The following is a 12,446-nucleotide window of genomic DNA, read 5'->3' as shown; positions in this document are numbered from 1 at the left end:
GTTTTACAAAATTTTGGGTGCTGTGATATTTATTTTTGTTCTTCAAACTCTGCTGATAGCAGGCAATATTTGAAACAATGTCACTGCATTTGGAAAGACAATGACATTGTTGCAAGTTGGTTGCAAGACAGAAAATCTTATAGAAAATCTTGCGTGTACTTGCATTAACACCAGCATGGCCTAATTATAGCACCATCATTCCTGTGCTCATTTACACAGATGCTGACGTTGAGTGAAGACAGAATTGTCACTATTGTCATCTTAAAACATCAGTAATGAATAATTACAGCATTGTCACTGATCATGATGTAGTCACTTCGTTGCATTAACACCAGCTAAGTCACTGATGTAGTAACTTAGTTGCATTAACACCAGCTAAGTCACTGATGTAGTAACTTAGTTGCATTAACACCAGCTAAGTCACTGATATAGTCACTTACTTGCATTAACACCAGCATAGAGTGAACACAGCATTGATACTGATGTGGTTACTTACTTGCATTAACACCAGCATCGCATGAACACAGCATTGTCACCGATGTGGTCACTTGCCAGAGAGACACACTACCATCAGTAAAACATGCTGCAAATATACCAGCATTGTCAGCTGAATCAGGATTCCATCGTAGATCACGAAGAGATGTATCACTGTCTTCCGACAACTCTACACTGACAAATGCCTCAAAATCCGTATTCTTTGATAGAGAAAAGAAAACCAACCACAGTTCATTGGTGTTGCAGTCACCCACAGTGAGAAAAAATTTCAATAACATGAAGACTCAAAGGTTTTGAACATCCAAGTTGCATACTAAACAAAATTTTACATGGGTGTACCTATTCATAAAATAAACATGTCATTATACATGACACAGTCCCCACATGTAATTGAAGTGATTTAATTACATGTAACTAAATGGAAGTCAAAATAATGTACGGTACCATTTAGAATGTGGTAAAGATTGATACATATATAGTCATAACTTTACCAGTATGTTAAAACACACTGTCTTTGTACCAAGTTCAAGTGAAATTGGTCTTGACAAGTATGAGTAATTGCTCTGGCCTAAGAAAACGAAATGGCTGCCAGGAAGCCATATTGGATCATATCCACATATCACATAATCAGATTCAATTTTGTTATCTTTGTCCATTGTGGAAACCATATTCCTATGGACACTAAAAATAGCAACACAAATTGAAATGGTTGTCTTGAACTGACAGCTGGGAAAATATCCCTACACTATAGTTTCAGATATTCAACAAGCATCGATCAACCAAGGTGTTTATATGTATGATACCCTAACTCTGAACCAGTCAACTCTTTTGAAGTTTCCTAAATTTGCTCACATCATACTTCTCTTGAAGATGTCTTTTAATCTTTCAAACACCCCTGACGCACAGTAAGTGAGGCTATCCACAATTCTCCATGATCTGTACACATGGAGATCACTCACTGAACTGATAGTCCGGGGTCACTTGTCATGATTTTGGCTTCCGTGTGCATTTCGTGAAGACTCTTGTCAACATATATCATTTTGTTCCTTAATACCTGGACAGTCCAAAAAACATTGTTGGCATTTTTTCTTTCCACTTTGTCAAGGTCAAATTCAAGGTCATTCTTTACTCGGCAAATTCCATTGATTAAGCATTGTAGTGCATACAAATTGGCTATAATCATTGACCAAACTACCTTCAGTGGTGTAGGGGAACCAAACAGCTCATGATAGATTTAAAAAACCTTGTTTGAGGCATTATTGGATCTTTTTTTTACCGTTTTGTATGGATTTATATGCAATTACAAGGATTTGTGTGTGTTGCAGTTGTCCATCATTTCCCATGCACTGTGTTAAATAATGACACGGATTGGTTTCTTACATGCACTGCGCTTGACAACTACATCATAGACGTTATTTTATCAATTTCTGTGCATTTCAGCGTAAGCCGTCCGCAGTATGACCAGCTCTGCAAGGTTGTAAACTCCAGACCTCTGTGCAGAATTTAACTAGTGTAGACTGGATTACTGTGCAGCTAGCAGTGTACTCTTTGCTTGTAGTAAGAGTAAGTCTTCCCTTTTCCTCGCATTTCTCTCCAAGCCATGTAAAACGATTTGGATGTTTCCTTAGTAACAATAGCTGGGATTAGAGACTTGTTGCTAAACATAGGCTATATGTAGAAGCCGTTTATCAAAACTAAGCCTCTTGACTGAGAAATATAGGCTATTACCTGTGTTTTTTGAAAATCAACTCCAGTACACACAATGTTGTACTAACCAAGACACCCATTGTTAGAACATTGATATAGAGTACGAAAAATGATACATTAACAATAGGTTGATTCTTTATTGAGACACAGGTTTAGTCCATAGCTTATTTAGGGTTAAAAATGACAAGAAGTCAAAGACAGTGTTAGTAGTTTCTCAGAAACCGTTATCCATTGGCTATTTACTAGATATTGTAATGTCACGGAATAGTTAACATTTAGTGGTTGCGTTTCACATATAAATAGTTCACATAACTGACATTGCATGCAAATAACTTCGTCAAAATTTTCAGTATGGAAAAACATATCATTCCTCTGAAAAGAGGACGCTCTGAAACAGACTTACCGGTAAAGTCTGTTTCAGAACGTTCTCTTTATGCCTGATACGTCAGGAAGCAAGTGGTGAGCTTGTGTCAAATCCCACTGCATATGACACAGTGCGGAGTTTGTGCACCAGAGAGGTGTATTTGGTGATGGTGTCTTTCCAGAAATAAATTCAAGACTCAGGGATGATGATTCTTTTTCCCTTCGAGCTTGTGGTGCTAGCTGGCATAGGGAATGCTAAGCAAATACTTGCCATAGAGGTCTACTCCAGAGAGCAAAATTGCGCTATGAAAAAGCATAAGAGCAAGGTGATAGCTCTGTAATATTAGGTAAAGTAACTTTAAACCTCATCTACAGTGACTATGGAATGTGTTGTTTCATCTGAACATAAAGTTGCTTTCACTAGATCATCAGCTAGTACATATGACAAAAGCATGTGTTTTTTCTGTCAACAATATAGGTTTTCTTTGGGTCCTCTCCATGAGGTTTCTTCACTCAATACTGGGGAAAAACCACAAAGGGCAGTAAACCAAGGAAAATCAAACTTGTTAAAAGTCGGACTCAGTGGTGCAAAAGATGCTAGAGCCATTGGTATTAAATATCACAAAAGATGTTGGACCAAAATTGTTGAAAATTTAAACACAAACGCAGACTTACACCCATTGTGTGAGACTGGATCTGCAAATGTCGGTAATGACAATACCACCATGCTTGCTGCAGATATCGAATGTTTTTCCTTGTTGGACTTGCTGAAGGAGCGGTTTTTAACCTTGGAGAAGTACATGACTCATATTTGGCAATACGTAAGGAACATGGAATTGTGTGATGGTATTACTTTTATAGCTAAACTTTCTTCAGATTAGAGTTATGGCATTAAAAGTCATTGACCTTTGACAGGAAATGTTAGGGACCGGTCAGTTTCTTCGGCCAGGGGGGTGGATTATTTTTTGCCGTTGTCAAAAAGTGGCTGACCTCCCTTTTCCAACTTTTGAAAACAGGGTGACCCCCTGTGCACGACAAAGGTAAAATAAAAGGTGGTTGTCATGTCAGTTGTAAGATAGGACCTTAAAAGTGTCAATTCTAAAGTTTGAATACAGTATTTTGAATAAGCTGTGAATGTATTCCACTCTTTTTATGCATAACCAGATCTTCAGAACTGTTATAAGACAAAATGTAAAATTTGTGAAATTTTAGTGCATGTACACTTTGCAAAACTTACTTTCAATTTACAGACATCAAGATAATTCTGACATATATCTGATACATTAAAATACTGCACCCTAAGGGCGCGCCGTAAAATATTAAACATCCAGATATCTCTGATATATGTGATATATGAAAGTCATACGGATGAAGGGCGTGCTGAAAAATATGTTTGAAATTTAAAGTAACGCGCCCAAAGGGCGCGCCAAAAATCATCAAACATAAAGATATCTCTGATATATATATCTGATATATGCAAGTTTCGCGCTTGTTGGGGGGAGCTCTCAAAAATATGTCTTATTATTATTAAAGTTACGCGCCCGAAGTGCACTCCGAAAATGCAACTCAATCATGAAATTTGTTGCTGGCAAGATGCATTTTAGGCAAGTATGAGCCTGTGTCGACCCCTTATTTGGCATTTTAATAACATGGTAACCCCCCCTTTATCACCAAAGTCTAAAACAGGGTGACCCCCTGAATCCACCGTCCCCCAAGGCCAGAGAATCTGACCAGTCCCTTAGACATCTGATTTCCTGAGACTATTGTATAAGTTTATGAATCTGAAATTGTAGACAAGATAATCAATGTAATGTTTAAGATATGGAAAATCAATGTGATATTTAAAATATGGAAAAATTCGAAAGAAATTTCATACTGACCTTTAATTGACCTTTGGTAAAGTAGTTCTATATATTCTTAATGCAATAGCCGTTTTTTTCAACAAACCTAAATTTTAATGATTATAAGGAATAATCCATAACAAAATGCATGTTTCCAAAAATAATTTTGTTGCAAACTGGGCATAAAAATCCTTTTATAGCTAAGAATAGCTGATTTTGTTGATTTTAAGAAATGACCTTGAAATGACCGTCAGAGTTGTCAGAAAAAATGCCAACAATGTTTTTTGAAAATCTTGGCCATTAAGTAAATCGATGAGCTAGGTTGGCAAAAATCTTCACTCAAAACACACGGAATGACAACTGACCCCGGACTATGAAGCAAATTTCTTCTGTACACTGAACAGATCAGTCCATATTTCAAAATTCTGGCAACATAGTTCTGATCATCATAATTTTCTGATTTCTCACTGTGAATAATGAGGTCAATCCCTTTTCCGCAGAGGAAATAGTAATTTTGTAATTTTGTCGACATAGATTTTTGACAGCCATACACATTTTCAAGGAAACCAAGGGAATAAGTTGCATCTGTGTTGGCAAAAGAAAGGGTATTGATTTTTTTTAATGTTCCTGACAAAGGAAATTTGCATGTCTGACAGGTGGTATGATGAGACCATCTTAGTTGCTAATAACTTTACCTTGACAAGTGTACAATATTTAGCACCTCCAAACATTGACTTCTCATTCAATTTACTCCTGAATTTTAAATATAATCAATAATTTTGGAATATAGTTTTAACCAATAACCCTTAAATTAAATTCTAAGTTTCAAATCATTCAGAAACTGATAAAATTGAAGAAGCCTTTAGCAAATAATGTCTGAGTGCACAAATCAAAGGGAATTGTGGGTAGCCTCATTACTGTATGACGGTACTCTATGCACACAAGTGGCAAGCTTTGTTTATACTTTGAAATGAAAGTAAGCAAAGAGTGTACATTAGAACTTGAAGTTGTACTCACTGGACGTGCTAGGCTTCTGATGTCAAAGAAATTTGCTTTGATGGTTGTACTCTGCTTGTAGCATACTGACAATGTCAGATTATCAGATGAGATAGCTACATGACACGGCATCACTGGTAGAGCTACTTCCTGAATACATGGTACATCATCCACTGCACAGAAAATTATGTGTAAATTGTTATGTATTTATAAATTATTGTTAATTTTATCATGGCATTAAATTTACATTCAGCTCCATGAAAACCACATGATTACATGAAATGTATTCTGCTTTGCAAACAATTTTTCAAGTATCACCATCAAAGAAGCAATAGGCTAATAATCTTTAACCACAGCATATTTACAATCACTCCTTGATGTTGGCTGAGCCAGAGAGTTGAAGATTCTTCCGTGTATGACAAAGTTTAGAAGCATTAAATTATAGAGTGTGTGAAACTTACGCTATACCAATATTTAGTTATTTATTTGATTTTATATTTATTCACTTTCATGCATTAATTTTGCCCAAGGGAAACCATTATTGCAAAACATTTTGAAATAGTTCTCATCATATGATTTAAAGCTTCAAAGTGAAGTTTGGTAAGAAAAGCTAACTGATCACAAAATGGGAACTGTCAGTAACATATTTCTGCAGCAAAGAATGAGCAACAATAGAACACTATGTATGTCAGCCTGTGGTTCCCAGTTAAGATAGCATAAATGTACCTCTGAAAAACTCTCTTGCTGCAAAAACATTTGAAAATGGACAAACCATACATGTACAAAAAATTTATTGTATAGCTCATTATTTCATTATTTGAGCACATGAATTGGTTTATGGAGCTTCAATTACTATGGCGGGGTTTGGGCTGGCAAAATCAAAGTAGAAAGGACAGACAAAGATGTTTAATAATTTGAGAGCTACAAAACAATGACAGTGATACATATTAGAGTGAGAACGGAAGATAAAGTCATAATTTTTGCATCTGTTTTTGATTAGGCAGATTTATTATAAAAATGCACATGAAGAATTTGCTGGCCAAACTGTGGCTACAGTAACTTCAGGAACTGTGATTACCGTGTAGTACTACATTTGACAAGCGACCTAGCGGCCGATATAGCTCCGCTGTGTTTATGTAGAGAATAACTATTTTTGACACATGTTGATGAAGAAGGTGGAAATCTTTGATAGCTCAAATGCAGTGGCCAGAAAAAAGTGGCTAAAAAATAAGCTGCAAAAATACACAATTGAAGATTTCATCATACTTTGAATGTATCACACAGGATCATCCCTAAGAACATGTCAAACTGATGAGTACTTTTTGAGAATAAATTTTTTGACCAAAAATGGCAACAATTGCCCCAAAAAATAAAAATTGCAGATTTCATCATAATTTCAAAAGATCAAATTTAGTTCATCTATAGAAACCTGTATACCAAATTTCAAAGCTATCAGATTAGTACTTTTCGAGAAACACATGTTTTGACGAAAAATGGCAAAAATTGCCCCAAAATTACAAAATTGTAGATTTCATCATAATTTCAATAAATATCATTTAGTTAATCTGTAGGAACCTGTACACCAAATTTCAAAGCTATCAGATGAGTATATTTGGAAATACACATTTTTTGACCAAAAATGGCAAAAATTGCCCCAAAAATACAAAATTACACATTTCATCAGAAATTCAATATATTACTTAGCTCATCTGTAGAAACCTGTATACCAAATTTCAAAGCTATCAGACCAGTACCTTTTGAGAAAAACATTTTTTGACCAAAAATGGTAAAAATTGCCCCAAAATTACAAAATTGTAGGTTTCATCATAATGTCAATAAATATCATTAAGTTCATCTGTAGGAACCTGTATACCAAATTTCAAAGCTATCAGATGAGTAGATTTGGAAATACACATTTTTTGACCAAAAATGGCAAAAATTGCCCCAAAAAATCAAAATTACAGATTTCATCAGAAATTCAATACATATCAATAGAAACCTGTATACCAAATTTCAAAACTATCAGACCAGTACCTTTTGAGAAATACATTTTTTGACCAAAAATGGTAAAAATTGCCTTAAAAATGCAAATTTGCATATTTCTGCACAATTTGAATAAATCTGAAATAGATCATCCCTAGGGACCTATGTACCAAATATCAAAGCTATCTGACTTGTAGTTTTGAAGGTGAAGATTTTTAAGATTTTTTTACCAAAAATGACAAAAATTGCCTTAAAAATACAAAAATGCAAATTTCATTACGATTTGAACAAATCTGACTGAAGTCACCCTAAGCAAACTGCATATCAAATTTCAAAGCAATCAGACAAGCGATTTCAGAGAAGAAGATTTTTTTACCGAAAACACCAAAAAATGCCCAAAAAATACAAATATGCAAATTTCACCACGATTTGAACAAACTGAAGTGAGGTCACCTCAAGTGAACTGCATATAAAATTTCAAAGCAATTGGACTTGCGTTTTCAGAGAAGAAGGCAATTGTTGACGGACGACGACGACGGAAAATCAACCTATTTGATAAGCTCCGCGTCGCTGACAGCGGAGCCAAAAAACCAAGGTGCTCAGGACAGAGGCATTAGGTCTGGTCAGGATTAGGTCAGAATATCTTGAAGTAATCAGTGAAAACAATGAATTCATCAGACAAATCTTATGCACTTCCTTTTTGTATCCCTGATTTGTATGTTTCTGAAGCAGGGTCTTCTGATCTGCTGTAATGTGGTCATAAAAGTGCATGAATTTACACAACTTTACAATTTTCATATGACCATGGAACAAAATCAACACAAGAAGTAGTAACTATGGCAAATGATGGACCATATTTACACAAATAAGAAGAAAGAAACATGGATATATTACCTATTGAACTTGAATCATTGTCTTCATCCAATCTGCTGAGGGCTGAGGTTTGGATAACCTTTAATCCTGTTGAAGATCAGGTAAAATTTATGTTTTATTTTATAAAAGAACGTCTTTAAGTAATATTTGGTGATATTCCTTTATGCTTTCTAAATAATTTATAAGTGGATAACACAGTTGTCTGTCACTGATCGTGGTTTTAAGAGATTTTGATGACCACACTTTGTAATAGCGTTGTCTGAACATAAGACTTTTTGATCAAGTAATAGTTTTCAATACTAAGAGTGGATATTTACCAAAAAACTATCCTGTTCTGTAAAATTTAAATTTTAGAATGAAATACCCTTTCACAAAAGATACTGCCATAATTCTTGAGGCCTCTGTCAATGATACCTACACTTACATGTACCTGTACTTTTGCAACTCTTCATATTGGCCAGGTCTCCATGGTTATAATAGGCTCTGAATACTATACATATTTGGTATTAAGGGAGCTAAATATACTATTTGGAAATCATCTTTCACAGCTCTGATATAAAAAATGCTACAGGTTTAAGGACAGTCAGTTTTGTTTTGATACGATGATAGATAGTATGCAGAAAGGGAGGTTTCTGTTTTCTGATAGGTGGAATCTGATCAGGTTATTATTGTAATATCATAGAATGTAAGACACTTCTTGTACCTCTGCTATACAGTGTCTAACAAAATGAGACAATTTGAGATTACCTTTATCACATCCTATGAATGTGTATCCGTAGATGTTTGAAACTGCTAACACATGATGTGCTTCCTTTCCAGCTTTTGTGTCAGACACTCTCACTTTGCACATTTGCCTGAATGCAAATTCCTGCAAAATAAAGTAATTTCATGGTCATCATGTAAAAAATTTTTTAAAAAGACCAAATTAATACATTTCTGATGTTAGCGCGCATATTTTACCATTATCATCTCAATTTTTTGTTAATATATTCCTTTTTTCGATAGAGCAGTCCTAACCATTAAGTCAACATAAGCAACAAATATCTATGTCATGGAATTTTGGGATAGTGAAAGTACACTATGTATACTTGAATTTTGAGATGTATACACGTTCTGGTCTGTGTGTAAATATACCATCTGGCAATACAAGTATACCAATATGGAACTATTCTCTCAGAATTTCTATGGATAGCGTGAGCTAGTTTTGTTAAAGGATTTCATTCCCTGCTCATTAAACCATGGAGGTAGAAGGTCTTTCTTTCTACCTCCATGATTAAACATGGATCCAATTCAACTTCCTTGAGTTGCCTTCTTGGCATACTGTTGTAATAAATATTAATCATCAGATTTTTTTATGTTCATTTAAATTTAGGTTAGTGATGAAATTGCGCTCCCAGTGATTTTTTTGCAGAAATTCATACTAATCGCAGCCACTCTAAAGTACCGGTAGTGATATCCTAGCGGTGTTGTGGCATCTATCAATCACATTTGGGGCAAGGGTCATCACCACACAACAGCTGCAAGCCAACCCGTAGACTACGTCACCGATCGGTGTCACTGACTTAGCTTGCAAAATAATGAAATATATTAGTCTTTGAATAAACAAGTCATTGACAATGACACAGTCCCCACTTGTACTTTAAGGTGAAGTACTACGAATTACGTCAAAATTAAGTTGTGGTGTCATTTTCTTGAAACTTTGCACAAATATTCTTGGAAGTTGTGCAAGTGCAAAAATGAAATAAAAAATGGGGGTCACCACGCTCGTTTCCATGGAAACGGACGTTAAAATGGCGTCGTTAGAAATGAATAAAAATGATATAATTCACTTAAACTTAAGAAAGCAATTATAAAATGCTTAGCAAACGAGTTAATTTTAATAAATACCAAGACTTAAGATCCATATCTATCGAATGTATAGTTTTCATGATGTTTGTGAAGAAATTTTAACATAAGTATCGATTACAAAATGACGATATCGAAATTATATCACAACATAATTTTCGAACTTTCTTCCTGTCGCTTTGAATGGTGTCATTTTGACCAAACTTGGCGAATAAAATCCTGACATAATACCATTTAGTTTACACTTTTAATAAATGGGTGTCACCACGCTACTTTTTACAATATCTCCAGGTGAATGGATAATATGCGCCATGTACATGGGAGAGAAATGTTGATTTTTCGCTCATATTGAATAAAAACCAGCTTCCTAGGGGGTCAAAATTTGACAAGGTTATAGGTCACATGTATTTCTAAGACACTGGGTAAAAAAAATTAGGTAAAAGCGCAATTTCAACAATGACAGGTGATGTTAAATACATGCGCTACAAAATAACCCATTTGCGGCAGGCTGGAGTTAAATCTGCGCAGAAACGTTCTAAAGCGTGTGCGCGTCCGAATTCGTCGCCCTTTACCTTAATTATAAGTCCTATGAGAGGAAGGAGTCCTCTTCATTAATTAGGTCTGTGATTAAAAATACCGCGATACAGATGGGGCTTAATGGCCAAAAATGAGTTCCATGGTGGTTAAAACATAAAACCAATGTAAGCCGCCATATTAATTTAAAAGGTCATTAATTAGTACTTAATCGACAGGATGCTGCCAAACATTTTTGCATCTTATCCTAACACTGACAGATTATCACCGGTACCATATTTCATAAAGTTTGATGCAGTACTTTGGACATTCACCCTAAAAACAAAAATACATTAATTATATAAATGCAAACTAGCAATTAATGTACCGGGGTATATATATAAATGATACCACTAAGTGTCTTTTGATTTGTATTTACAGTGTTCACTATTAGATCAAACTCTGTACCAAGTTTCATCAACTTTAACACAATAATTGTCGATATATCACTCTAATTAGGAAAGTTCATTACATATGCACGTACAAATTAATTAACTTGACACTGATAAATTTCTTTTTTACTGTTAAAGCAATGTGAGCTTAACATCTGTACCAATTTTCATGAAATTTGATACAGTATTTCTTGACATATCAGACTAATTACAAAAATTCAATAATTGACATGTGACTGATACATGCCGTTAAACAAATTGATGTGCATATGAATGACGTAGGTCAATGCCAACTTTGAATGATACTGGTGGAAATATGTCTGAGTTATAGCTCTGTACATGAAAAAATCGTAACAAAATGGCCACCAGGCAGCCATTATATTGCATTGGACTGTGAAACCAATAGACATGCATATTTAAGAAATAATAGGTCGATGACTTGTACCAACTTTGAAAAAAATCAGTTCATACATATCCAAATTATGGCTCAGGACACGACAAAATCATAACAAAATGGCCACAAGGCAGCCATATTGCATCGGATTGTGAAACCAATTGACATGCATATTTATGACATAAGTCAATGTCCTTGTACCAGCTTTGAACAAAATCCGACGATACATGTCTGAGTTATGGCTAAGAACATGAAAAAATTGTAACAAAATGGCCGCCATGCAGCCATATTGGATCATATCGTGAAACAAATTGACGTGCATAAGTAATAATGATATAGGTCAATGTCCTTGTATCAACTTTCAATTAAATCGGTTGAGATGTGCCTAAGTTATGGCTCCGTACATGAAAAAATTGTAACAAAATGGCCGAACAACGGCCATATTGGATCGTATCACATTAAAAAATCAATGTGCATATGTATGACATATGAAGAAATCCTTGTACCAAGTTTGAATGAAATCACTCCAGGCATCTCTGAGATATCTGCGTGAACGGACAGACGCACGGACTTACTGATGGATGGACGCACGGACATGACCAAACCGCCGTGTCAACGCCGGTCAACCGGTAAACTGGATCCTAAATTTTTTTTTGCCAAAGCACCATGGCCCTAATTAATTTCATTTTACAGGTGTATTTTTGAGGTTATGATCCATTAGCAGTAACATTCTGGAATGTGATGAACGTAAATATAAAACAAATCCCTTAGATCTCTTGATTTTCATCGCACAGGCGAATGAAAATTCGGTGAAACTTGTGTAGGTAAAGCCTAAAATATGGATAGCTTGCACTTTGTTTCAGAACTTGCGTGATAGTATATATAGGTTCTGATTCAGAAACCTAGCAGTGCAGTTACAGATAATTGTGTTGTACTACAACACAATTGTCTGTGAATTACAGTCAACTCGCACCTTTTCCAACC

At 35.1% G+C, this 12,446-nt stretch overlaps 1 protein-coding gene across 2 annotated transcripts in view; it reads right to left on the bottom strand.

The window, feature by feature from the left end:
* The window catches only part of LOC139114790 (nuclear pore complex protein Nup214-like), a 43,666-nt gene that overhangs the window by 21,169 nt on the left and 10,051 nt on the right, over nucleotides 1-12,446 (bottom strand). For both annotated transcript variants that reach the window (XM_070676717.1, XM_070676716.1), the window contains exons 2-5: nucleotides 9,006-9,126; nucleotides 8,280-8,345; nucleotides 5,424-5,575; nucleotides 497-695 (exon numbers count right to left, since the gene is read on the bottom strand). In XM_070676717.1, the coding sequence (XP_070532818.1) occupies nucleotides 497-695; nucleotides 5,424-5,575; nucleotides 8,280-8,345; nucleotides 9,006-9,126 (538 nt within the window). The remainder of the gene's footprint in view (nucleotides 1-496; nucleotides 696-5,423; nucleotides 5,576-8,279; nucleotides 8,346-9,005; nucleotides 9,127-12,446) is intronic.

This window comes from Ptychodera flava, chromosome 16 (genome assembly GCF_041260155.1).
Source record: "Ptychodera flava strain L36383 chromosome 16, AS_Pfla_20210202, whole genome shotgun sequence".
Classification (NCBI taxonomy): domain Eukaryota; kingdom Metazoa; phylum Hemichordata; class Enteropneusta; family Ptychoderidae; genus Ptychodera; species Ptychodera flava.
The sequence above is the reverse complement of the archived record's forward strand: the minus strand, read 5'-3'. Positions and strand labels throughout refer to the sequence as shown.